The 26290-nt window shown below is 35.4% G+C and overlaps 1 protein-coding gene across 1 annotated transcript; it reads left to right on the top strand.

The window, feature by feature from the left end:
- Nucleotides 1-22725: 22725 nt before the first annotated feature.
- On the top strand, nt 22726-23682 carry LOC149548036 (uncharacterized). The gene is made up of 3 exons (XM_089792057.1): nt 22726-22953; nt 23065-23189; nt 23284-23682. Exons 1-3 carry the CDS (start codon nt 22732-22734, stop codon nt 23570-23572), a joined length of 636 nt encoding a protein of 211 aa, XP_089648183.1. The 5' UTR covers nt 22726-22731; the 3' UTR covers nt 23573-23682.
- Nucleotides 23683-26290: the final 2608 nt, after the last annotated feature.

The following is a 26290-nucleotide window of genomic DNA, read 5'->3' as shown; positions in this document are numbered from 1 at the left end:
CCTTCAACTAGAGAAAATGCACCTCCTCCTCCACCTAGGGATGAAGGAAAAGGATTTAGTTACTCTACCCTCTTCTATATTACTTCTGATCATTTACTGTATGATGTGTCAACATCAGTTTGTATCATTTTTTAGATTGATAGTGCTCGAGTAGCACTCATTTTTGTATTGATGTACATTCTGACTCTATTGGATATATATATATATATATATATATATATATATATATATATATATATATGAGCTCTTTTTTAGTACCATGGCATGTATCGTACTTTTTCTCTTACGATTGTTCTTACATTAGATGTGTACCTTTTATGATTATGATTAATAAAAATTGATATGATATATGGATATGTAGCGTAGATGAGATAGATGTTTATTATGCAAATGTGATGAACGATGTATGCTTATGACATGACATGATAATATGTAGATGAATGATATGGTAATGTAAAATGTATATGTACTAACATCTCATGCAGGATTCTCATTTGTTGCTCAGGATAGGTGCTTCATCAAATTCAGAAAGATCAAACAAGGAATCAAATGCTTGTGCGGTCAAAATGAAATGTGATACATTGAAGAGATTAGTGACCTCTCAAGTAGAAAGATACAAGTAAATAATTGACCAAAGTTATGCCCTAAATGTAATTTGAGTATGAAATACAACCCTATGCTAGATGCAATCCCTAGGACTGGTTACTAAACCCATAAGATAGTTATTATCACAGAGCATTTAGTTAAACCCATGAATGTCAAACAATTCACACTGACATTCCTATCATGAGAATATGAATATGATATGTGTCTTAGTTTCTTCAGGATTAGATGTAAGCATTAAGGAACAAGAAGCTAGAATGACTAGAACATCTATCCCTTTTAATGTAACAAGTGAACATAAGCATCAACACATAAACGCTAGGATGACCAGAATGTTTCTTGTGTGAAAACACACTAGACACAAGAGAGATCCTTCTCATGGTAAGTAATCAGTAAATATTCTATCCACAACTACCCTTGCATTTGTAACTAGAGATAGAAGTGTGCTAAGTATACTCGTAGTGACCCATACATTCACTTATCAGGATGAGTATCAGTAGTTTACTATAACATAGAGAATTCACTCAAATAGTCAAGGAGAAGAACCAACCTCACTAAAGTGTTCATATAAAATGGGTCAAGGTACACATGGCCATCCAACACGAGATAGAGGCTCTTATAGTGGACCCCTTTTATATGTTTGCTTTAGATCATTGGAACTAAACCATCAAGTAAAAAGAAAAGATCATGACCCTAGTCCTTGCTTCTCTAGTCAAAATAGACATCTTTGAGTTTCTTAAAGGGGAATGATAAAGAAAAAGAAAAAAAGACAAAAAAAAACTCAACATAGATCAAACAATGTCAATATGTCTATTTCAGTTTTAGTTCAGTGGATTGTTGTTAAGTGTTGATGTTCATAACATGTGTGTAAGAAATATCTTTAGTAGGAGGATGACAATAGATAGACTCGATTAGGAAAACTAGTGACTAATGTCAAAGAGACATCTTCATTGAAAAGAATCTCAGTAGGAGACTAAGTGACAATAGATAGACACAACTAGAACAACTAGTGACTGATGCTGACAAGATTTTCTCTGAGAGGAATCTCAATAGTAAAGTAATCAATATTAGACAAAAATAGCTAGAACAACTAGTGACAAACACTTAAAAGATGTTCTGAGAGACCATAGGGTGTTTCCCCTGATACTATGACCAACTTCAATCCATGTAATTTTTGAGTAATGTCTCAAAAGTAACTGAGAGTGCATGCATGAGAGAAAGCAAAAAACTAAAGCAAGAAAGAAACTATATAGGAGCTAAAAGATACACTACAGGATGTAGCATTGGGAACAAGAAGCACCTATTTACTAGGTTTTCATCTTTTTGGAAGAGATTCTATTTTTCTACCACGATGCCTATTTTCCAAGTTTTCATCAATGACACTTTTTCTTATTTTTTCAATTTTTTTTTGTATAATTCAAATTTTCATTTTATTTTTTGTATTGCCAAGGAACCTATTGCTAGGTTTTCACCAAGATAATAAATATTTTCAAGACATTTAAGTATGTACAAAGAGCTTTAAAAACATGTCAGTTGTAGAACCATTTTAGATGAAGGGTGTTGATTGACTCTTTAAGCAATTCCCTTCATTGTTGAAAGTTGATAAGCATTGGATCCAAACGCTACAATGACTATGTATGGACCAAGCCAATTAGGTTCAGACTTCCTTTTCTATATCTATTGTGGTTGATTCTTAGGGTTTTCCCTTAGGATGAGGTCACCCACTTGGAAGTCACATGGTTTGAATTTCTTATTGTAGCTTTTAGACATTCACATTTGATAAGCTCGCAGATAATCAAACACTACTTGTTGACATTCATCTAGTAGTTCTAGCTCTTGTAGCCGAGATATTATGTAATCATTATCAGTAATGAGGCCTTTTAAAGAGATTCACAAAGTAGGAATCTCAACCTCAATAGGAAGCACAACGTCCACTCCATATACCAAAGCAAAGGGTGTTGATCCCGTATGAGTTTTGATACTTGTTCTATAAGCCCATAAAGCTAGATTGATCTAAAGGTGCCACTCCCTTCCAAATTTGTTGATTGTGTGATGCAAGATGTTAAGAATAGCCTTATTGGATGCTTCCACTTGTCCATTACCTTGGGGATAATAGATGAAAGACCAATGTTGTGTGATGTTAAATTTTGAACACAATTCCTTAATATCCTTATTTTTAAGCTATCCCCCATTGTAAGTAATGATGGAGGATGGTACACCATACCTGCATATAATGTATTAGAGAATGGATAGAGCTACATTTCTTCCATTAGCCTAAAAAAGAGGAACTACTTCTACCCATTTTGTGAAGTAGTGTGTAGCTGTGATAATGAACTTGTGTCCATTCGAAGAAGATGGATGAATCTGACCCACTAGATCAAAGGCCCATTGTTGATATGGCCAAAGTGTGATGAAAAGAATTAGCTCCTTGGCTAGAGCATGAATCATATTTCCATGGAGTTGGCACTATTTGCAGGACTTTATGTATTTAATCGCCTCTCTCTCTATATCTGGCAATAGTAACTAGCTCTATTAAGTTTATGAGCTAGTGTCAAGCTATTTGAGTGGGATCCACAAATACCTTCGTGTACATCTATTAATGCACATTTCAACTCATTAGGTTCTAGACACCTAAGGAGTGTACTATCAAGACCTCTCTTAAATAAGTCATTAGCTATGATGACATACCGTGAAGCATTGCGGATTAGGTGACATTTTTTTGTTCCAGATTAGATTGTCTAGAACAATATGGTCTCATAGGTAAGAATAGATATGATGGTAGCAAGAGGATTCATGCCCTGTTAAGGAATAGATCATTTAGGATTCAGGTGAATCATAAGCAAGGTAGGATAATGTCTCCATTAGGAACTTGTGTCAAAAGTCATTTTCTAGCATTTATAGCATGGAAGCGAGAGTGACCATTGCATCAGTTGCCTTGTTATTTTCCTGAGGAATTTGTTGAAAAGTGACATGTGGAAAGTAATTTTTCAAATCATCAACCATTCTTTTGTAAGGTGTCAACTTCTTATCCTTTTTCCTAATAAACATCATTGACTTGATTGATTACTAACTACGAGTCACCAAAAATATTCAATTCATCTACCCTCCATTCAATTGCAATTTTCATGCCATTGATTTTTTTTGAAAAAAGAAGGGTAAAAATTTATTCAATCAAATCCAAGTTACAGAGCAAAGGCCAAAGGCCCAAAATCACACTATATACTCATGTCCTCCAATAACAACTGATCAATGATCTCACAATACTCAAAAGGTAACTCATCCCTACTGTTAATATCCCATCTATCCACATTCTCTAAAGCCCACTTTGCTAGACAGTCTTCCACTCTATTCCATTCGCGAGGGATATGATGAAAGGAGATAGAGTCCAAGGAACTATAGAGGCTAAGAATTTGTCTGGCCAAAGAGGCAAGTTTCCAACTAACATCCTCCAACCCTTGGTTATTCAACATATCCACAACAATCTAAGAGTCAGACTCACAGATGATCTTCCACCACCCTAAAGAACAATCACACTCAATAGTAACCTTAATAACCAGGGCCTCCATTAGATTATTAGAATGTTGACCTTTGTAAATAGAGAGGATAAAAATTGCATCACCATCATTACCTCTACCAATAGCCCCAATAGTAGCATGACTAGGGTTCCCCTGAGAAGACCCATCTGTATTGATCTTCAAGAACCCAGTTGGGGGAGGAGACCACCTCTCATCCCGAAAAACCCGCTACTTAACATTGCTAGGTCTTTTTCCAGGAGTGCATCCTTGACTGTTATATCCTAGGTTCAGATTCCTCACAATAGCTTGATCCCCAGGATCTATAGTAATAGACATATCACACTTTGCATAAATCGTCTCCTGTAGCCTATTAAGAATCTTCTTCCATAGTTGGAAGCTTCCTAATTTGGAATCACAAAAAATTCAACGATTCCTTTCCAACGAGAGGTTCTAGAGAATGAAGATACAACCATGACACCAAGTGATGAAGGGCCAACACCACCCTTACAAACTCACAACCAAGATCACAACAAGATGGAGACAAGAGATGACAAAATGCTTCATAAGGTTTCCATTAATACTTGAAATTCATTACAATATTCTCCAAATGAAAGGACTCCAAATTCTTACAATATAAGAGAGATTCCTCACTAAGAGCTTCTACTTCTCAAACTTCTACTTGTCAAGCTTTCTTACAAGAGATTACATTCGAAGAGCTTCTATTTTCGAGCTTGATTACAAATGATAATAAGCCTTGCTTAAATAGGAACTTCTAACCCAAGACATTACAAACACAACCAATGTGGGATAAAAGGTAAATACAACTACCTTTAAATAAATATTAAATTCCCACCCAAATACAACTAAGCACCCAACAAATATTAAATACATGATTTATCCAAAATCTTCTAGAATTCCACCTACACACCTCGATTAATGGAATGACAACTATTTTTCTTATTTTTCTATTTTCATCACTTTCTCTCTCCTCCACAATTTCTCTCTCTCTCTCTCTCTCTCTCTCTCTCTCTCTCTCTCTCTCTCTCTCTCTCTCTCTCTCTCTCTCTCTCTCTCTCTTTTAAATAATAAAGTTTTGCAAGATGCTCTTGCATCACCAAGCCTCCCACCATTTATGCCATATCTCTCTCAAAAAAGGGTAGAGAAAAAACAAGTGAAAAGCACACTCCTCATTGTGCACACAAAGAAAGCAAACTGAAGGTCCCTGAAAACCTTGTTTGCGAAGATTCTCCCAAGTGAGGCATTTCTTATGAGCCAACAACCATAAGAAAAAGTTACATTTGGGCCACGAAAAGCTGCTCCAAACCTTCTTCCACTAGTGCACTTCAACTAGACCGTGTAAGTTCCTGTCAAGAGTAGCATAGCCTTGAGCCACTGTAAATTTACCTTTTGGACTAGGAATCCAAGCCAAGTTGTCCCTCCCCTTGAGAGAGCTACATAACCTATTCTCCAAAACTCTAGAGAGAAGGGCATGGTCCTCATTAGAGCTACCAACCGGCCACTCCTGAGAATCCTTCCAGCAAGTCACCTCAACTTGACCTAGGCATTTGGTGGTCTTAAAATGCTCCACCTTAAGCCAACTTGCATTAGTAAAAGAATGGGAGGATAGCCATCCCAAGAGTCCTGCCACAATAGAGTATCTGAGCCTCTGTTACAAATCCAAAAGAGACCCTCCCTAACTAGTTGGGCTCCCTTCTTAAGTGTATCCCAAATACACGAGCCTTTACCTGCCAAAGGAAGTCATGGCACCTCAGAGAAATCTGCACTAGGAAATTACGTATGGGAAAGAGTCTTGACCCAATCATGATCTTGATTGTTACACCATCGTCAGTACAACTTGGCAGCCAAGGTTGTAGCAACAAGAGCCATCGAGCAAAGCCCAAGACCACCTGCCTATTTTAGCCTACACACAGACTCCCAGTTTACCAAGCTCCATTTTGAGGACAAAAGACTACCAAACCAAAGGAATTTCTGGGATAAAACATCAAAGTCCCTCACAAAATTAGAGGGGGGAACCTGGACACAACACCTGTAAATGGGGAGAGACTGCACCATAGTCTTCAGCAGAACCACTCTCCTAGTAGAAGATAACCATCTATAAGTCCAGTGACTAACCCTACTCTTGAATTTATCCAAAATCCCCTACCAGTAGTCCCTTCGCTGAGCACCCAAGAACAAAGTGACCCCAAGGTACATCAGAGGAAGGGAACCAATTTAGAATCTAAGAATTCTAGCAATCCTATTCTGAATAAGTTGAGGAGTGTTATGGAAATAAATAGAAGACTTATCATCATTAATTCTCTAACCTGAGGCATTCAAATAGGTATCCAGAGATTTCTTGATATTCACTGCCTCACTAATTCTAGCCATGCCCATCAGTACGGTATCATCCACAAACTAAAGATGAGAATACAGAGAAAGGTCATTTTTCTAGCTCCAACCTTGGATTAGACCCTGTTGCACCTGAGCTTTCAAAAACCTGCCAAGACCCTCCACCATTATAATGAACAAGTAGGGAGATAGAGGGTCTACTTACTGAAGTCCCCGAGAGGCCCCAAACAAATATCAAGGTTCTCCATTAATAAGAACTGAGAAAGAGGTTGAGGTCACACAACTAAGAACCCAATCGACCCACTCCTCAGCAAATCCAAAAGTCAAAAGAATTTTTTGTAAGAAATGCCAACTCACCTGATCATAAGCTTTGGCCATATCCAATTTAATGAACATAGCTTTCTCCTTAGAAGTAGCCATAGAATGGACTGTCTCCATTGCTATCACAACCCCATCCAAAAATTGTCTTCCATCAACAAAGCCACCCTATTCAATAGAGATCAAAGAACCAAGAAGTGGCTTGAGCCTCTCAACAATCAATTTGGTGATGATCTTGTAGACAGAATTACATAAAATTATAGGCCTAAATTGATCCAACCAATTAGCCCCTTCTTTATTAGGTATGAGAGCCAAGAACGTAGAATTCAAAGACTTCAGCATCTGTTTTTTCCTATATGATTCTTGGACCACATCTAGGAGATCATAATTTATTATCTCCTAGAATTCTTGGAAAAACTCAACTAGAAACCTATCTAGACCAAGGGCCTTACCTTTCTTCATATTAAACACAACTTTCTCCAATTCTGGAAGCAAGATAGGGCTTACGAGGGCACCATTCATCTCTACAGAGACTAGGTGAGGGATACAATCTAGGATGTCCCGTTCCTCAGGCCCAGCAATAGGATCTTCCCTAGAAAAGAGGTCAAAGAAGTAAATGATTGCTTCCCTAGAAATATCTTCACAAGAAAAGATCTGGGTTCCATTAGTTAAGAAAAGAGAGGATAGAGAGTTCCCATGCCTTTGTGCCTTAATAGAGTTGTGGAAAAAAGTAGTGTTCCTATCCCCCTCCTGAAGCCAATCAATATGAGATTTATGCTTCCAAAAAATCTCCTGCTGAAGCTCCCATTCTTCTAGATCCTTAAGAGCTGAGGACTCAATTTTACTCAGCTCAGAGTTCAACCCATGATCACAAATCTGGCTGGTGATATTATCTAGCTTGGTTTGAGCAGCAGTCTTCTGAACTTATAGATACCTGAAACACTGTTTATTCCATCTCTTAAGCTTCTACTTCACATGTTGAAGCCTCTTATTGAAAGTATACATGGCCATACCATGGTCAGGCATCCCCTCATACCATCGATCCACCATAAGATCAGATAAAGACAAGTCTTTGAGCCACATCAACTGGAATTTAAAAGAGGGATTCTTGGTGACTCTGTATGAAGTGATGGAAAGGTTAATGGGCTAGTGGTCCGATCCCCTCCAGTCAAGAATTTCAGAACTAGTAATCCACCTATTGGCCATCCAATAGTAGGACACCAAAAATCTGTCAAGCCTTTCCAAGATAGCCTCACCATCACATCTCCGATTATTCCATGTAAAAACACCATTGGTTGGCTTCACATCAATGAGAAACAATGAGCCAATCATATCTCTAAGCAGAGTTGAAGATGGGTCCAACCTAGCTAGCCCACTTCTTTTTTCCTCCAAGCTAGTAACTGTACATTAAAATCTCCCACCATAATCCATGGTAGAAAAGGGTCCAGAGACCGGATGAATCTAATATGAGCCCATAACTAGGATTTAAAGTTCGTAGGAACATAAATATTGGATAAAAAGCACCTTTCTCCATTCTCAAAGCTAGTGACAATCAAAGACATGGAGGATCAACTGGAGATCCACCATATGGGGGAGACTTTCCTTGGGTCCCAGAAGCAAGCCACCCCTCCTGAACAATTCAGGGCACCCACCCCATGCCAAGAGCCCTGGGGCTAGATATACACAACACAATTAGCCAATCCATCCAATGAAAGTTTGGTTTCCTAAATAAAGACCATATTAGGAGACTGAGACTCAATTAAACTATGAACAACCTTTTGTTTGGGGATGTTGTTCAACCCCCTTACATTCCATGACAACACAATCATTTATGGGGGTGGGAGAAATGAGAATCAATGGGTTTCATAGACCCAAACTCAACCAAATTTTCACCCATTATCTTCACTTTCTCCTGATCAGTCTTCCTACCACTTTTTGATGGTTTATCTAAAGGTCCCTTTTTGAAGGGTTTCTATTGTATGCCTAAAACAATAGGAGTCTTATTACTCTTTTCTTAATCAAAGGTCCCCTTAGGCATAAGGGGGTCCAGAGCCACCAAAATTGGGTCTTTCGAACCCTGTGATCCACAAATATCCCCGATATCTTGAGCAAGAGGGGGCAAGTCAATATCTAACTGCCCGACCTATAGGTCCCCTATAGATAGAATTTGATCCTCTCTTTGCATATCCCCTACTTGAGTCTGATGCTAACTTTTGGCCTCAGAAGAGAACTCAATTAGGATACCTTCCTCTTAGACCATGTCTCCAAGAGCATCAAACCTGTTAAAGGTGCCATCAGTCTACCTATCCATCCAGGTTCTCTTCTTATCTTTGCCCTTATTACGAGATTTGACCTGAGTAAATCCCTCAGTGTCAATAGGTCCATTAGATACTGTAGCCTTTCCCTTGTCCTCCCTAGGGGGTCCTGAGCATCAAAGAGGGGGTTCTTATACTTGGGACATCTGTGAAGTAGATGCCCATATTCATGGCAGATTTTGCATCTAAATGGTAAGGTCTTGTAATCCAACTACTGAATCTAGGAAATTCAGCCAATACAAATCTCCATAGAATCTGGAAATGGATTATTTAAATCAACTTCTACACAAATACGAGCAAAAGAGATTACCTTATGATCTTGAGTCTGTGAAGTCAATCCCACAGGTTTTCCCAAAAGCATTGAGATTGAGTGGAGAAATGTTCCCTCCAAAATTCCAAAGGAAGTCCCAACAAGCAAACCCACACCAAAGCTCGAGAAGGGATTTCCTCAATAGAGGTAAAGCGCATGTGCCAAGGCTTGATGAAGAGCCCCACCTAATTAAAGAAATAAGGGTTGCTTTCAAAAACCTTATTCCTCTCCAAAATGCTTGAGAAGATAACTATAAAATAATTATTAGTGGCTAACAAAATCTCCATATCTCCTTCTAGGTTCCACAACTGGTAGGCCCAAGAATCCAACATAGGCAATGAAAGGCGAAGGCTCAAAAATTTGTAAATAAGAGCATGATTGCTCCAGTACTCGACATACTTTGAAACCTATTTAGGTTGAATAACCAAGATTGTTCGGACCTCAAATTTTTGCAAACATCCATTAATTTTTTGTAATTGAAACTTCCCATTTGAGGAGGATTCTCCTTCCCCTGATTGGGGTTTACCATTTAGAGCCTTACTACTGACATGCACTACCGAAGCTAGCTCACCCATCTCCAAATCTCCACCAAAAGGTAGGGGAGAGGTGACACCAAGATCCCACATTCACCCCAAACCTCAATTTGGCAAGTAGAAGAGGGAAAGATGGGGTAGAAGACCCTCGACCCCACATCACCATCGACCCCCACCAAAGATGCGACTATGGCCAAAAAAGCTACCAGCGTTCACCCATGAGAAAAAGAAGACAAGCACTCAATGGAGTAGCGTGCACCCAACCTACAACAAGGGCCCCCAAAATAGAAGACAAACACACCTCAGGGACCAAGAATGGACACAGATCAGGCTAGGGCACGCATGCCCTAGCAAGTCAGGAAACACTCGCCATTCTCCTTCAATCACAGTCGCACCAAACTTCCAATGCTATCATTTTCAAGCCATTGATTAAGGCTTCATATTTTACAATATTATTTATATAAGGAAAAATAATCTTGTATGCCTTAAGTAAAGAATATTTATGTGGTGTTATAAAAAAAAGTCTAGCACTAGATCCTAGTTGTGTGAAGGAGCCATCAAAGAACATCACCCATGTTTGATGTGTTAGCAATAAAATAGATTCATTAGGGAATTCAATGTTCATTGGTAGAAGACTTTGCATTGGTACATCTACTAGTTGATCAACAATTGCCTATCCTTTTATAGCTTTTATTTTGACATATTCAATGTCAAACTCACTCAGGATCATGACCCATTTAGCTAGCCTTCCTATTGGAGTAGCATTACTAAGGAGATACTTCAATGGACCAATCTTTGTATTCAATCATGTAATATGAACAAGCATGTAGCGTCTCAACTTTTGGGAAGCAAAAATAACTGCCAAGCAAGTTTCTCAATAATGTTGTAGTTCATCTCATAGGAGATCAATGTATGACTGAGATAATAAATAGCTTGTTCCTTGTTGTTGTTGTTCTCTTGAGCTAGCAAGATACCTAAAGATGAGTCTATTGTAGAGATGTATAAAATGAGAGGCTTTCCATAAATAGGAGGCATTAGTATTGGTGGATTAGCAAGATATTATTTAATCTACACTAAGCTTTGGTCATAATCCTTATTCCAATCATATTTTACACCTTTATGCAAAGTCTTAGTAAAAGGTTGTGACTTATCAACTAACTAAGATATGAATTAGTGAATAGATTGAAGTCTTCCTTGTAGGCCCCTCATTGACTAATGTTACAAGGTGGAGGCATTTCCATTGTAGCTTGAACCTTTTGTAGGTCTACCTTGATTCTTTTTGTAGACACAATGTAACCAACTTCCTTGATGTAACAACAAAAGAACATCTCTTAGGATTTAACCTGAGACTAAAATTCTCCATATGATCTAGGATACATTCCAAATCTTGAAGATGAGCTTTTTGTTGCATACTTTTGACCAAGGTATGATCAACATAATCATCCATGGTTTTATGCATCATGTCATGGAAGATTGTTGTAACTGCTCATTGATATGTGGCACTAGTAATTTTCAAACCGAATGGCATTACATTCCAGCAAAAAGTACCCTGTGTCCAAGTGAAAGTAATTTTCTCCTGGTCTTCTAGTGTAATTTTAATTTCATTATAACCAGAAAAATCATCCATGAGTGAGTATATTTCATATCCCATTGTCATGTCCACTATCATATCAATGTTGGGTAGTCGAAAGTCATCCTTGGGACATGCTTTGCTCAAATCTTGAAAATTAGTACAAACTCTTATAGACTTGTCATTCCTTGAGACTAGAATGATGTTTGAGATCCATTCAACATAATCAATAGCACAGATGAAACCATCTTTCAAGAGCTTTTCTAGTTCAACTTTTACAAGTAGTGCCACATGAGGATGCATTTTCCTTAGTTTTTGTTTGACATGTTTCACCCCCAATGTAATAGAAAAATGATGCATTATGATGTCAAGATCTAAGTCTAGTATATCTAAGTAAGTCTATGCAAAATTAATTTTCTTTTCTCAAAAGAAAGTAACAAATTCCTCTTTTTCTTCTTCAGATAAAGACTGTGCAAGGTGTATTATATGAAGGTGTTCCTCAGTTCCCAGGTTGATAGTTTGTGTCGGTTTCATCAACACTAATGATCTCTCCTAAAAGTGACTTGGAAGAACATCAAATATCTCATTCGTAGATGCCTTAGAGAGGTTTTCACCTTTGGATACATCTTTTGTTTTTACTATTTTTGGTTCTGATACTGCCATAATGTGGTTTTCACCATCAAAATGTCTATATTCTTTAAAAAAAAAAAATGTATGACTAAGATATTTGATGGTCTTCTTTAGTCTTATTAACACTTTGTTCACTGGTGGAAGACATTACTAGTTCAACAACGTATAGATAGTAGGCAAGAGAATAGTCATTCTAGAGCATTGGGACTTCACTAGATGCAGTATTAGAGTTCCAGTCTATTAACTCAGGATAAGGGAGCAAAAGGGAAGTGTCAGTGTTAATGGCATTCACAATATAGTCATCAAATGCATGTACACGTAATTCAAGACCTAAAGCAATTTCTTCCAAAGGTATCTTCAAATTTCTTTGAGTTCTAACAACATTAATCAAAGACCTATCGATATTAGAAGGATGAGACTCATCCAATCAAACCCTAGATTTCTCTCCTATTTTGAGATAATTTTCATATGTATAAACTTGATCTATGTCCTTGTTTGAAGTTTCCTTTGATAGAGAATCAATTTCATATTCTTGAGAGTCTATGCTACATGAAGGCAGGCTGTAGAATTTTGCAACAGTTATGGGAACCCATTCTCCACTTTCATTATCATCTTGAATTTTACAGAGTCATTCAACAACTATAGTATGACTAGACTCACCCTATTACTATTGGATTTGGGGAGTATCAGTAGTATTTTAAGAGGAATCATTGTCAACATCAACAATACTAATGTGTGGTACAAAGTCATCTAGTTCTGCAAAGAACGTAGCAAGGTCTAGCAGAATAGGATAAAGAAAAGTACCCTCATCATCAAAGTTTTCTGATTGATTATCAGACTCAGTTTGTGACTCATGTTCAGATGAACTATTAGATCCTGGTAGAAATTTAAAATCCCTAGATAAAAGGGGACTTTCTTGAAGCCTAAGCATGTTGTGTCACAAGGCCTTCTAGATGTTGCCTTGATTGGATCAATCAACCCATTGTTATTACATCCAATAGGACCATCACCTTAGTAGCCAAGGCATTTTATCAATTTAAGACCTAGTCCATACTTTTTAGGAGTTATCTCATGAGATTGGTCTGTGAGATCAACTGGGACTTCTTCTTTGTATAACCATGCAATGATGACTTTGTTTTCATCTTTGTCTTCTAGAGGTATAGTGGCTTTTACAAAGGAACCATTGAATTTAGTCTTTGGTGATACCACAAAAGGTCTCTTTTCTTCAGATGATCTCCCATAATGATAGGCAGATTTAGGAAGAGATGTCAAAGAGAAAAATGGTTCAATGTGATATTCATCCTTTTTTTTTTGTTAACTTGAGAGTATTCTCCAATTCTTTGAGTTTGTTTACATGATTGTCTATAAACTCTCTATTATTAGGAACAAAACTATTAGTTGACTTGAGCTTTTTATATGTGCAATTGGTATTAGCAAGTATAGTAACTTTTGATCCTTGGAATGGAAACTTGACACATTGATGGTATGTTGAAGGTATTGCTTGCATTTCATGACTCCATGATCTCCCTAATAGTATATTATATGCTAAAGGAATATCAAGGATTTGACAAGTAACATCTCTTTCTATAGGACCAACTCAAAGAGGCAACACAACAAGACTTAAGGATTTGTGTTCTACTTCATCATATGATTTGATGGTTAGTTTCTAACAAGGATCAATAAACTCTTCAGCATAACCTAATTATTTGAGTAAAGTAGTAGAACAAATATTTAGATTAGCTCCATTGTCTATAAGCACACGACAAAAATGATTTTGATGTAGCATGACTTCAATATGCAATGGTTGATTATGAGGATGACTTAATGAATTATCACCCTCTTCAAAAAAGGAAAAGTAATGAGGTGAGATCAAGTGACCTACCATAGATTGAAACCTATCAAGATCAATATCTTGAGGTAGGCTTGCCTCATTAAGGGCTTTCTCAAGAATCTGCCTATGAGCAGGTGAGATTTTGAGCTGTTCAAATATTGTTATTTGAGCATTCATTCATTGCAATTGTTCAAGAGTACTATAGTTTGCAACTGTGGAGGATGTTGAGATTTTTGTATTTTTGGCAGATGGAATAGCAATAGGTTTGTCTTTATGTTGATCTACCTCAGGAGTAGAAGGCACAAAGCCTTTGAGTACTATCTTGGCACGAGAATGTGTAACAATATTAGCACAAGATTGTGACTGTTTGTGATCAGATGTAAGAGATGTAGCACCTCTTAAGACAAATGGAGTCTTATATTTCATATTGTCATGTTTTCCTTTTATTGTGATGACATAACAATGTTCAAATTCTAAAGGTTCATCACAATATCCAAAATCCAAAGGTTCAACCATGTTGATTACGTTATCATCATTGGTATATGTATAGTTGGCCTTGTTATTATTTTTCCATTTAGAGATTTCTCCCTTGTCATAATGTGGAAATGGTTCCTTAAAAGCTTTGTGATCTAAATTCTTTTTATGTCCACCCACAACTATTTCACCATCATCAATGAAGTCTTGAACCTTATGACGTATATTTATGCAATTGTTTATTTTATGACCCTTGTTCTAATGGTATTCATAAAATGCATTCTCATTCCACCATGTGCGTTGTGGTTGTAGATCATAAGGATGAGAATTATCAAGTGGAGTAATAATCTAATTTTAAAGAAATTTTTTATAGACCACATCTAGAGGTTAACCTAGGGGTGTATATTCATGTTTAGGTTGAGTAACCCACAATGAGTTCTTTTCTTTGTTTCCAAATGTCTTGTTATCCGAAGTAGATTTTTCAGTGGTTTTAGATGCATTGATGTTATTTGTGAGATTAAAAGCTTCCTTAGAAGGTCTAGGAGTGATTTTATCCACCACTCCATCATGTATCATCTCTCAATTTTTATCAACAGACTTGGATTTCTCTTTGCGAGAGGTAGATCCTTGCTTGATGTCCTTTTGAAGGGTTAATTCTCTTTTCTTTACCATGAACTCTTCTATTTAGATAGCTTGTGTAATCATGTCCTCAAAGGTATGTGGACGTTGAAGTTGTATTTTGTACCCAAAATCAGGTAAACGATTATCCATGAAGATATCAAGTTTTTCAATTTTGGGGATTTTATGTGGGTATTTGGCATACAATTGTCACCATCTTTAGAGAAATGTTAGAAAGGATCTCTAATTCCTTTTTAAGGTTACACAAATCTCACGTGTTGCTTGGATGTTGGATATTATCTGAGTACTGCTGAATGAACATATTAGCAATCTCATCAAATATTTTAACTTCAGTAGGTAATCTTGAAAACCATTCCATGGCTTGATCGCCTAGACTATGTGGGAACAAATGCATAAGATATGTTTGATTGTACATGAATTCCATAGACAAAGCACCAAAATCCCTCAAATGATCTTGGGGATTAGATGTTCCTAAGTATTTGTCATATTTGGGTAACTCACCTCCTCTAGGAAAAGGAGGCATGTACAAATCCTTGTCAAAAGAAAATGGACAAATAATGTCTAACGTGTATTGTTTAGTCAATTTATCTTTGTCTTTTAATATTTGGGCCAATTGCTCCTCCATGGCTTAGAGTTATTTTTGTAACTTGGAGGTTCTAGTTTCCTCTTCTTGTGTGACAATTGTATCAACATTGAAGTGTTGAGGTGTAATATCCCCCTTTGACGATAAAATCTTATATTTAATAATTAAATTAAATATTTATTGAATAATAAATTTTATAATATATATCAGATTAAAGATATTATATTATAAATTAATATTACAACTAATAATAAATTTTCTTACAAGAAATTAGTACAAAAACAATCTATTTTGTATACGCTACTATAATATCTTGTACTACTCTTGATATTCACCTATATATATGAACTCTTAATATATGAAATAATAAATAACTATACTAAATAACCCCAACTAATGATACATCCTATCATACGACACAACTATTCAAACAAGTATCTCATACAATAAGTAAGGCACGAAAAATGGTCTAATACTATGCACCTGCATCCTACAAAATAAACTCCATGTAGACTCATAAAGGCAACATGAATGAAATCCTTTGAAAGGGAAAATCTTATATAGTAAACCCCATTTTTTTTCAATACAATTGGTCAGTCTCTAAAGGAAACGATAAATGAAGAGATATAATAAGGGAATATATTAAGAAGAACAAATCAGATTGATCTAACCCAACAATACGTTCAAGTATACTGGAATACACTTCCCCTTGATGTCCCAAGGGCAAGTATTTAATTTTTACTTTATTAGTCATTACACTAACTGAGGGGTGTTAAAGAACTATACAAGAGCTCTAGAGGAGCTAGAGTCCCTGCCTTTTGTGGGAAAATAATATGGATTTAATTTTATAGGTGATAACATATGTTCAATTTGTTTATCAATACTATTTTTGATGTTAGGGTCATTTTCTATACAACATGAGTTGACCTAGTGATGGAGAACTTGTACTCTTGAAAGAGAGGTCACAAGTTCAAATCCCATTGGGGGTAGGGTATGTGCACCTCTCGAAGTCCCATGTCAACTATGGCATGGTGTTTGTAGCATATGCATATTTAGTTATATTTTGAAAAATATTAAAAACATGACAAGATTCTAAAGATATGAATGTTGAAAAAATAATAATAATTTAATAACAAAGAAATAAAAGAATATAATTATTACATAATATGAGCTTCATTTTATAGAAGATAAAACATGTTCTTTCTTTATCAGGACTACTTTGATGTCAGGGTTGTAGTGATGGAGAACTTGTACTCTTGAAAGAGAGGTCACAAGTTCAAATTCCATTAGGGGTAGGGTATGTACGCTTCTTGAAGTAGTCCCATATCAACTATGGCATAGTGTTTGTAGTATATGCATATCTAGTTATATTTCAAAAAATATTAAAAACATGACAAGATTTTAAAGATATGAATGTTGATTTCATTTTTTAATTATTTAAATTTAAAGAGCGAACTTTTTATTGGTATTTAAAAAAAAAACTATTTAGTTAATAACAAAGAAATAAAAGAATATCATTATTATTATTTTTAATTTAAGTTTTTAGTTTGAAAAAAATGTAGATTTAGAAATAGATTTGAAAGATAGAAGGCAATTGGTATAGATTTGAAAAAATATTTAAAATGAAAAAATATAAAGATATAAATATTTTTAAAAAAAATTTGAAAAGTGAATTTTTACTACTATTTTTTAAACATATATTTATCTAACAAATAGTTATTATTATTTTTCCAATTAATTTTTTAAAATTGAATGATATGATTTTAGTTTAATAGTCTCTAATAAGATAAATAATAATTTAATTTATTTATGACTTAATGATAAAATGATAAATGTGACTAATTATTTGTTTGGTGCAATGAAAAAAAAGTTTAATAGTCTTTGTCCTAGAAATTGTAGGAAAGATCCAAAGTAGACTTGCTTTTTTTGTATGCCAGGTGTTAAAAAAAGTATTAAAATTGATAAAGAAAACAACATTTATAAATCTACAACATCCATTTCTACTTCTCCTTCCCAACATAGAACACTTGTCACAGGTTCTAGATCGTTTCCCTTTTTTTCTAATTTTTTCAGTTATAAAAAACAATATATCCCTAGGAAATTGGCTTCTGACCAATCAAAAATTAAAAATTTGTCTCACATAATTTAATTTAATAATAATTGCAATGAAACTTTAGCTTTCAAATTTCATTTCTTGTGTATGAATTAATGCTAAGGGTCCAGTGGGAACATTAATTCCCTGCCTTATATAAGGCAGGGACTAAAAAAAAATACTATTGCTAATACATATGAATGATGAACTTGTTATCGATTAAAGGCGACCACATATATAAGACTATGGGAATACTGCTAAAGTACTTTGGACAGTAACGTGTGAAGACTATAAAGTCAATGGACCATGTTACATGTCTTGATACATTACTAATACATTGTATGGGAATCGACACATATCCCTTACCACCTACGCACAAATCCACGTCACGTATGAACTATACCCACCATGTGACTCTGCATTCTGCATTCTGCATAGAGGTACGAAGAGGATAGATGCAGGGAACATACATAAGCACATCCACGTCATTGGGAAGATACACTTCGAAAAGAAGGAAAGGAGGTACAAACCACATCATAGGCAAGGCTCGCGATATTGACAAGTTTAGAAGGATAGTATACGAATTGTTATGTTTAAAAGAATATTCACAATATCAAAATTTTACGTGAGCGACATACTAGCCATAATGCATAGAGAGACAATTAAAAGACATTGGTCCCTAACCCCACAAAGGTGAGTTGGTGGTATGCTAAATTTCCATCAATACCAATATTGAATAAGGTAAGTATGTATATCATATGTTTAGTTAGGATTAATAGTAATGCTAAGAATTTTTAGTTATGTGAATTATTGTTTAGTTATAATTAGAATATAAAGAACATTTAATTATATTTAGTGTGTGGAAATGGTAGTATTATTAGTATGTAGTAATAGTAATGTTATTATTTTAGTTATGTGTTCAATAACGTGAGAAGTCTTAAGAAACATAATTAAGATTTATAAAAGAGATCATATACATATATTCAAATTGAGATTTAGTTGAGTTTATTAAGATGCTAGGCATTTCTAGGATGTTATAAGGTTATGGTTATTGAATGAAATCAATTATATTTTATAAGCATTTTCACTATTAAAATATAAATAATTCTATGTATATAGATATATTAGTGGTAATAAATTCTTTTTATCAAAAAACAGTGGAAATTAAATAACAATGTATTAATTTATTAGGAGAATTATAAGACTCTAAGCTTGGGGGTAGTAGGTTATTAACATCTTGAACCGACCACCATGGCTAAGAATTCTCCGTGTTCTCATAATATTCTTATGTTGTCAAACATATGCATATGTCATTGGCCTTGGATAGAGGATGCCCATCCAAGAAGAATTTTAAGGGGTGCGCTCCTGGGATGATGAAGAAGTAGCTATGAGTTATGAAGCCCGATTTGGAGACATCCTTAAGATTGGGGTTAACTTAGAGGGTAGAATAATATAGTTAGTTTTATTATTATTGTGATTCTAACATTTATTTTACAGGTATTACTTGTCTATTACTTGTCCCTAACTAACCCTATTAGTGGAGACATTACAATAGTATCAGAGCATGATCTTGCCATCCTATAGGGTAAAAATGATCATAAGCATTTTAATCAATAGAAGATAAAACTATTGAATACAAGTGATAATTTAGTCTGGAGACATAATTACATAAATGAATTATATGAGTTCATGAAGTATTTTATTATCAAGAAGGGAGAAGCAGAGTAAATCCACACGAGTTAGGTACATTTCAAGATAGGTAAGGACATGGGTTCCAATGCCCTAAGGAAAAATTTCCAAGATGGGTGAAGACATGGTTTTGAAAGCCTTGAGGAAATAGTCCAAGATGGGTACAAACATGCAGTCCCAATACCTTGCGGGAGCCTATTCATAGATGAGTATCTAGCACCTTGCCACAAAGAGACAAAAGGACATTGGAAGAATTCAATAACTAGTGCATTGAAACTATTTATTATGATAATTCATACCTTCATCTGTAGATAATCAGTCCAATTATATTTGAAGAAACTCAACACCACAAAATTTTAAAATGGGACCCATCATATATTCCCTCATTCTATTGAATCAATCAAAATATTAAATCTTAAACTCTCAATTATATCCTCAAATTCAAACTTGGAACTTGAACAAAACTAAGATCTTGATGTATTTAATAAAATTTGGAATTGCTTGAGGACAAGGAATTTTGAGAAGGTAGGACTGTAATATCCCCCTCTGAAGATAAAATCTTATATTTAATAATTAAATTAAATGTTTATTCAATAATAAATTTTATAATATATCATATTAAAGACATTATATTATAAATTAATTTTACAACTAATAATAAAATTTCTTACAAGAAATTAGTAAAAAAAAATCTATTTTGTATACACTACTATAATATCTTGTACTACTCTTGATATTCACCTATATATATGAACTCTTAATATATGAAACAAAACAAAAATAAATAATTAATAACTATACCAAATAACCCCAACTAATGATACATCCTATCATACGACGTGACTAATCAAACAAGTATCTCATACTATAAGTAAGGCACAAAAAATGGTCTAATACTATGAACCTGCATCCTACGAAATATACTCCATGTAGACTCATAAAGGCGACATGAATGAAATCCTTTGAAAGGGAAAATCTTATACAATAAACCACATTTAAAAAAAAATACAATTGGTTAGTATCTGAAGGAAAAAATAAGTGAAGAGATAAAATAAGGGAATATATTAAGAAGAACAAATCAAATTCATCTGACCCAACAATATGTTCTAGTATAGTGGAATACACTTCCACTTGACATCCCAAGGGGCAAGTATTTAATGTTTACTTTATTAATCAATACACTAACTGAGAGGTGTTAAAGAACTATATAATAACAAAAAACACTATGGGCGATACATATGAACGATGAACTTGTTATCAATTAAAGGTGACCACATATATAAGACCATGGGAATACCGTTGAAGTACTTTGGACAGTAATGTGTGAAGACTATAAAGCTTAGTTACCGGATTCGCCTGGAAAAGGCCGGATCCGGGCTCGGGTCCGATTCGGATCCGGATCCACGTATGGATCCGTGAGGATCCGGGCAGGATTCGTAATCCTGCCTGTGGATCCGTAAGGATCCGCGGCCCGCGGATCCTTACGGATCCACAGGAAGGATAACGAATCCTGCCTGGATCCTCGAGGATCCACGCACGGATCCGCGTGAATCCGCGGCAATGAAGGAGGAGAATGCAAAAACGTGGGCCCATTATCATTTTTTAATGTTTTTTTTTTGCCCTAAAGGCCCTAAACCCTAAAAACGACCCTCTAAATCACAATACAAGTTCATTTGCTCTCTATTTTGCTCTCTATTTTGCTCTCTCATTTTGCTCTCTCATACTTGCTAGTTTGAAGTGAAGCGCTTGGATTCGAAGGAGATCGGTTGTGGAGCTTCAAATACCTTGCAAGAAGTGTTTAAGGTATGCATTTCAACCATATTCTTGAATTCTTTCATAGATTATTGATTTATTTTTAGTTTTCCAAATTTTCAAGTTTTTGTGCAAGTGTGAAATATGGTTTTCTTTCACTTTTTCTAGATTGCAAGAATAGAACAATGAGTAGTCAAGGCTCAGTGGGTGGGGGTGGGGCTGCATCACCAAGCTTCAAAATTGATAAGGGGTCTCCTTTATGGAGACACACAACAAGAGTTGCACAATGTCCTGGGGGTGGGGCATACATATGGAAATGTAATTTTTGCAACATACAACATAGAAGCTCCTATTCCCGAGTGAAACTACATTTTTTGGGCCCTGCGGGTGAAGGAATTCACATGTGTCAAGGTAGTGATAAGAAGGGATTACCAGCTGCACAAATAGCAGCATTAGCAAAAGAGCAAGATGATGCTGATATAGCAGTTGCAAAAGCAAAACGTGGTGCTTCCCAAAAAAAAAATATACCAACACCATCATTTGATCAAACAAACACAAGAACACATCCTTTTTTGCCTATGCCAACTACAAATGATGAAGATGAAGACCCATCTCCACTCACCCGCAAGAGAGGCCCACTAGATAGGGCATTCCAAATTGAAAAGAGAGACATTGCTGATCACAAAATTGGACGTTGTTTAATTGCAAATGGTGTTTCATTTAATTTTGCTAGATCACCTTATTTTAGGGAGATGGTGGAAGCAATAAATGATGCACCCCATGGTTACAAACCGCCTGGTTATGAGAAGTTGCGCACTACCATATTACATGATGAGAGGAAAAATGTAGAGGCTCAACTTCAACCAATAAGAGATTTTTGGGTTCAATCGGGTGTGTCTATTATTTCGGATGGTTGGAAAGATTGTAGAAACCGTCCATTGATCAATGTTATTGTTGTATGCCCTAAGGGGGCAATGTTCTTGAAGGCAGTTGATTGTGAAGGGCAAGTGAAAGATGCAAAATTTATTTCACGCATTCTCATTGATGCCATAGAGTCAGTGGGTCCTGATAATGTTGTTCAAGTGGTCACGGACAATGCAAAAGTTTGCAGGGCTGCAGGGATAATTGTAGAGTCTAGATATGATCATATCTTTTGGACACCATGCACCGTCCACTCTCTCAATTTAGTGATGAAAGCAATTGGCACCGAAATAGATTGGGTGAAAATGATATATGAGGAAGCTGAAGAGATTCAAATGTTTGTGACAAATCACCACATGTCACAAGCAATTTTTAGGAGTTTCTCGGACTTGGAGTTATTGAAGGTAAATTTTTATATTTAATATATAATTGAATATTATTGGATTCCACAATTATTAATTTTTGTTGTTGTTTACATTAACATGTTTTAATTTTTAAATGTTTTACTAACTTGAGTTTAACATGTTCTTAGGTTGTTGAAACCCGCTTTGCCTCTCACACAATCGTCTTGAGACGACTTGTGAAGGTAAAAGAAGCATTGAAGCATATGGTCATTAGCCCCCAATGGGGCATTTGGAAGAATTCCAATACAGCAAGGGCTTTAAATGTGAGAAGAATGATACTAGATGAGGATTGGTGGGGTCTTGTGAGTTATGTGTTGGAAATCACCGATCCAATAATGGCAATGCTTCGCTTCGCAGATAGTGATGAGCCATGCCTTGGGGATATTTATGATTCCATGGATAGTATGCTGGAAAAAATTAAAATGGTAAGTTTTACGCTCTTTTACAACAATTTTTTATTTGAGAGATATCTAGATTCTAAAGTTTAAATTGACATATTCACTAATTATAATTATTATTCATATTTCATATCTTAGGTCATACAGAGGAGGGAGAATGATCCTGAGGACACCCTTTACAAGAAGGTGGAAAAAATTGTTCATCATCGATGGAACAAGATGACCACACCTTTGCACCTCCTTGCATATGCTCTATCCCCGAGGTACTGTAGTTCTTATCAAATGTTTGTGCTTATTTTATCCAATGTTTGTGCTATTGATATTTGATAGTGTTCAATTGTCTTTTGTTATCCCCAGGTACTATAGTGCAGATGTACTTCGCCTTCCAGGTAGAGTGCCACCATTTAGAGATGCAGAGGTTGCAGATGGGTATAATAGGGCACTAGCTAAGATATTCCAAGATCCAGAGATTGGGGCAATTGTGAGGAGTGAATTTGCTGCTTTCAACTCAGGTGAGGATTTCGACCCTATTGCCATAGCAGACCAAAGCAGGATGGGTGCCATCAAATGGTGGTACCTTCATGGGCAAGCCTTCACGTACCTCCAACCTCTTGCCATAAAGGTCCTATCCCAAGTAAGTTTGTAAAATTAAGCTTAAGGTTAACATTCTCAATTCCTTGAATTTATTATTTAATTTATTTATCTTGATTGTTGTATTGATAATTTTTAATTTCTCTTTAGGTTGCCAGCTCTTCTGCCGCTGAGCGAAATTGGAGTACTTACTCCTTTATCCACTCAATCAAATGCAACCGGTTGGCTCCAAAAAAATCAGAAGACCTTGTGTTCATTCACAACAATTTGCGCTTGTTGTCACGGAAGGATCCTAAGTACAAGAAGGGGCCCGAAAAGCTTTGGGATGTAGCACCCGAGACTCCTGATTTAGATATGACCATCCGAGATCTTGCTAGATCCACTTTGATTGATGTGGATGATGAGGAGGAGGATTATGAGTTAACAATCCCCTCTACTACTAGTGGTTTGGGTTCCTCTACTAATACAGATGCAGCACTTGCAGCTCACCAGTACCCCTCTGATGCGGATTTTCTTGAAAATCCATTTGATGATTAAATAAAAAACTTTAGTGTTGACTCTTGACTCTTTTATGAGTAAATCATGTTATAAACTTTAAGTTTAATGATCTATATTTTGAATGTTACAAGCTTTCACTTTCAGTAATTCAATGTGAATGTGTTGATTTTCTTTATAATCGTGAAAATAGATTAATTATCAATGTCATTGATCAAGTATACTAGATTCATACTATGAAATGATTTAGTTTTAGAATTATGTATATTTCTCTTTTTTTTAGTATATATATATATATATATATATATATATATATATATATATATATGCACGAATCCTCCATGAATCATAATTGGGAAAAAAAAAAATCCCAAATCCACGGATCCGATTCACGTGCCCGAATCGGATTCGTGTCACGAATCGGCAACTAAGCTATAAAGTCAATGGACCATGTCACGTGTCTTGATACATTAATAATACATTGTATGGGAATGAACACATAACCCTTGCCACCTATGCACATATCCATGTCACCTATGAGTTGTACCCACCACATGACTCTACATTCGGCACAGAGGTATGAAGAGGACAGATGCAGGGAAAATACATAATCACATCCATCCACATCATTAGGAAGATACACTTGGCAAAGAAGGAAAGGAGGTACGAACCACATCATAGGCAAGGGTTGCGAGATTGACAAGTTTAGAAGGATAGTATACGAATGGTTTATGTTTAAAAGAACATTCACGATATCAAACTTTTATGTGAGCAACATACCAGCCATAATGCATAGAGAGGCAATTAAAAGACATGGGTCCCTCACCCCACAAAGGTGAGTTGATGGCACGCTAAATTTCCATCAATACCAATATTGAATTAGGTAAGTATGTATATCATATGTTTGGTTAGGATTAACATTAATGCTAATAACTTTTAGTTATATGAATTATTGTTTAGTTATAATTATAATATAAAGAACATTTAATTATATTTAGTGTGTGGAAATAGTACTATTACTAGTATGTAGTAATAGTAATGTTATTAATTAATTAAGATTTATAAAAGAGATCATATACATATATTCAAATTAAGATTTAGTTGAGTTTATTAAGATGCTAGGCATTTCTAGCATGTTATAAGGTTATTGTTATTGAATGAAATCAATTATATTTTATAAGCATTTCCACTATTAAAATATAAATAATTCTATGTATATAATATATTAGTGGTAAGAAATTCTTTGTATGGAAAAATAGTGGAAATTATTTAATAATGTATTGATCTATTAGGAGAATTATAAGATTTGAAGCATGGGGGTAGCAGGGTATTAACACCTTGAACCGACCACCATAGCTAAGAATTCTCCATGTTGCTAGAATATTTTGATGTTGTCAAACATATGTATATGTCATTGGCCTTGGATAGAGGATGCCTGTCCAAAAAGAATCTTAAGGGGTGTGCTCTCGGGATGACGATGAAGTAGCTATGAGTAATGAAGCCCGATCTGGAGACATCCTTAAGATTGGGCTTAGCTTAGAGGGTAAAATAATCTACTTAGTTTTATTATTATTGTGATTCTAACATTTATTTTGCAGGTATTACTTGTCCCTAGCTCACCCTATTAGTGGGACATTACATGAGGTAGTTTTGCTCCTTCTTGAGAAAGTTTGAGGAAATATTTCTCTTTCTCATCATGGAGTAACATTTCCATCATTTTCTAGAAGTTTTTATCACTATGACATTTCTCTATGTCTTCTAGGGGTATCTCTTTAGTATCTCCATAATCATTTGTATAGGTTTAAGGATTCTTCATCCTTTCATTTCTTTGGGAGTCTTCTTTATATTGTCTCCTATTATTTTCTCTTATTTCTTGATCTTGATATGCCATTCTAGGTGATGCAGAACCCTTTGGTACAACTTTAAGGAACATTAATTCAACTCAAGGGATTCACAAAAATATGGTACTCCATCAAGGAATTAGGGTCAACTCAAAGGCTTCAACAAAGAATCATGACATTGTAACGCCCCGCCAAGGGATCCAAAAGAATTAACCTAAAGTTTTACTAAGTTTGCTAAACATTTTTTTTTTATTTTAAAACAAGAAGTATAACGTACACATCAAACACATAGTAGTGGAAGCAATAACATGTAATCATTGACAACATACATTGTAAGTTACATTTCTTAAAGATCCCAAGACGTTGAGTCACGTTTAAATTTAATTAAATCTAAGTCTAACAACTATCACATACATATGAAAGAATAATCAGAAAGT

The sequence above is a fragment of the Cupressus sempervirens genome, chromosome 7, assembly GCF_028749045.1.
Source record: "Cupressus sempervirens isolate cs-2001-9-10 chromosome 7, ASM2874904v1, whole genome shotgun sequence".
NCBI classification, from domain to species: domain Eukaryota; kingdom Viridiplantae; phylum Streptophyta; class Pinopsida; order Cupressales; family Cupressaceae; genus Cupressus; species Cupressus sempervirens.
This window is presented reverse-complemented; position numbering and strand designations above follow the sequence as displayed.

Bases quoted from the DNA above. Each gene is read 5' to 3' on its own strand.
- LOC149548036 (XM_089792057.1), top strand. From the start codon at position 22,732: ATGGTCATTAGCCCCCAATGGGGCATTTGGAAGAATTCCAATACAGCA. The intron at 22,954-23,064 runs GTAAGTTTTACG...TTCATATCTTAG, and splicing joins TGCTGGAAAAAATTAAAATG to GTCATACAGAGGAGGGAGAA. The intron at 23,190-23,283 runs GTACTGTAGTTC...TGTTATCCCCAG, and splicing joins GCATATGCTCTATCCCCGAG to GTACTATAGTGCAGATGTAC.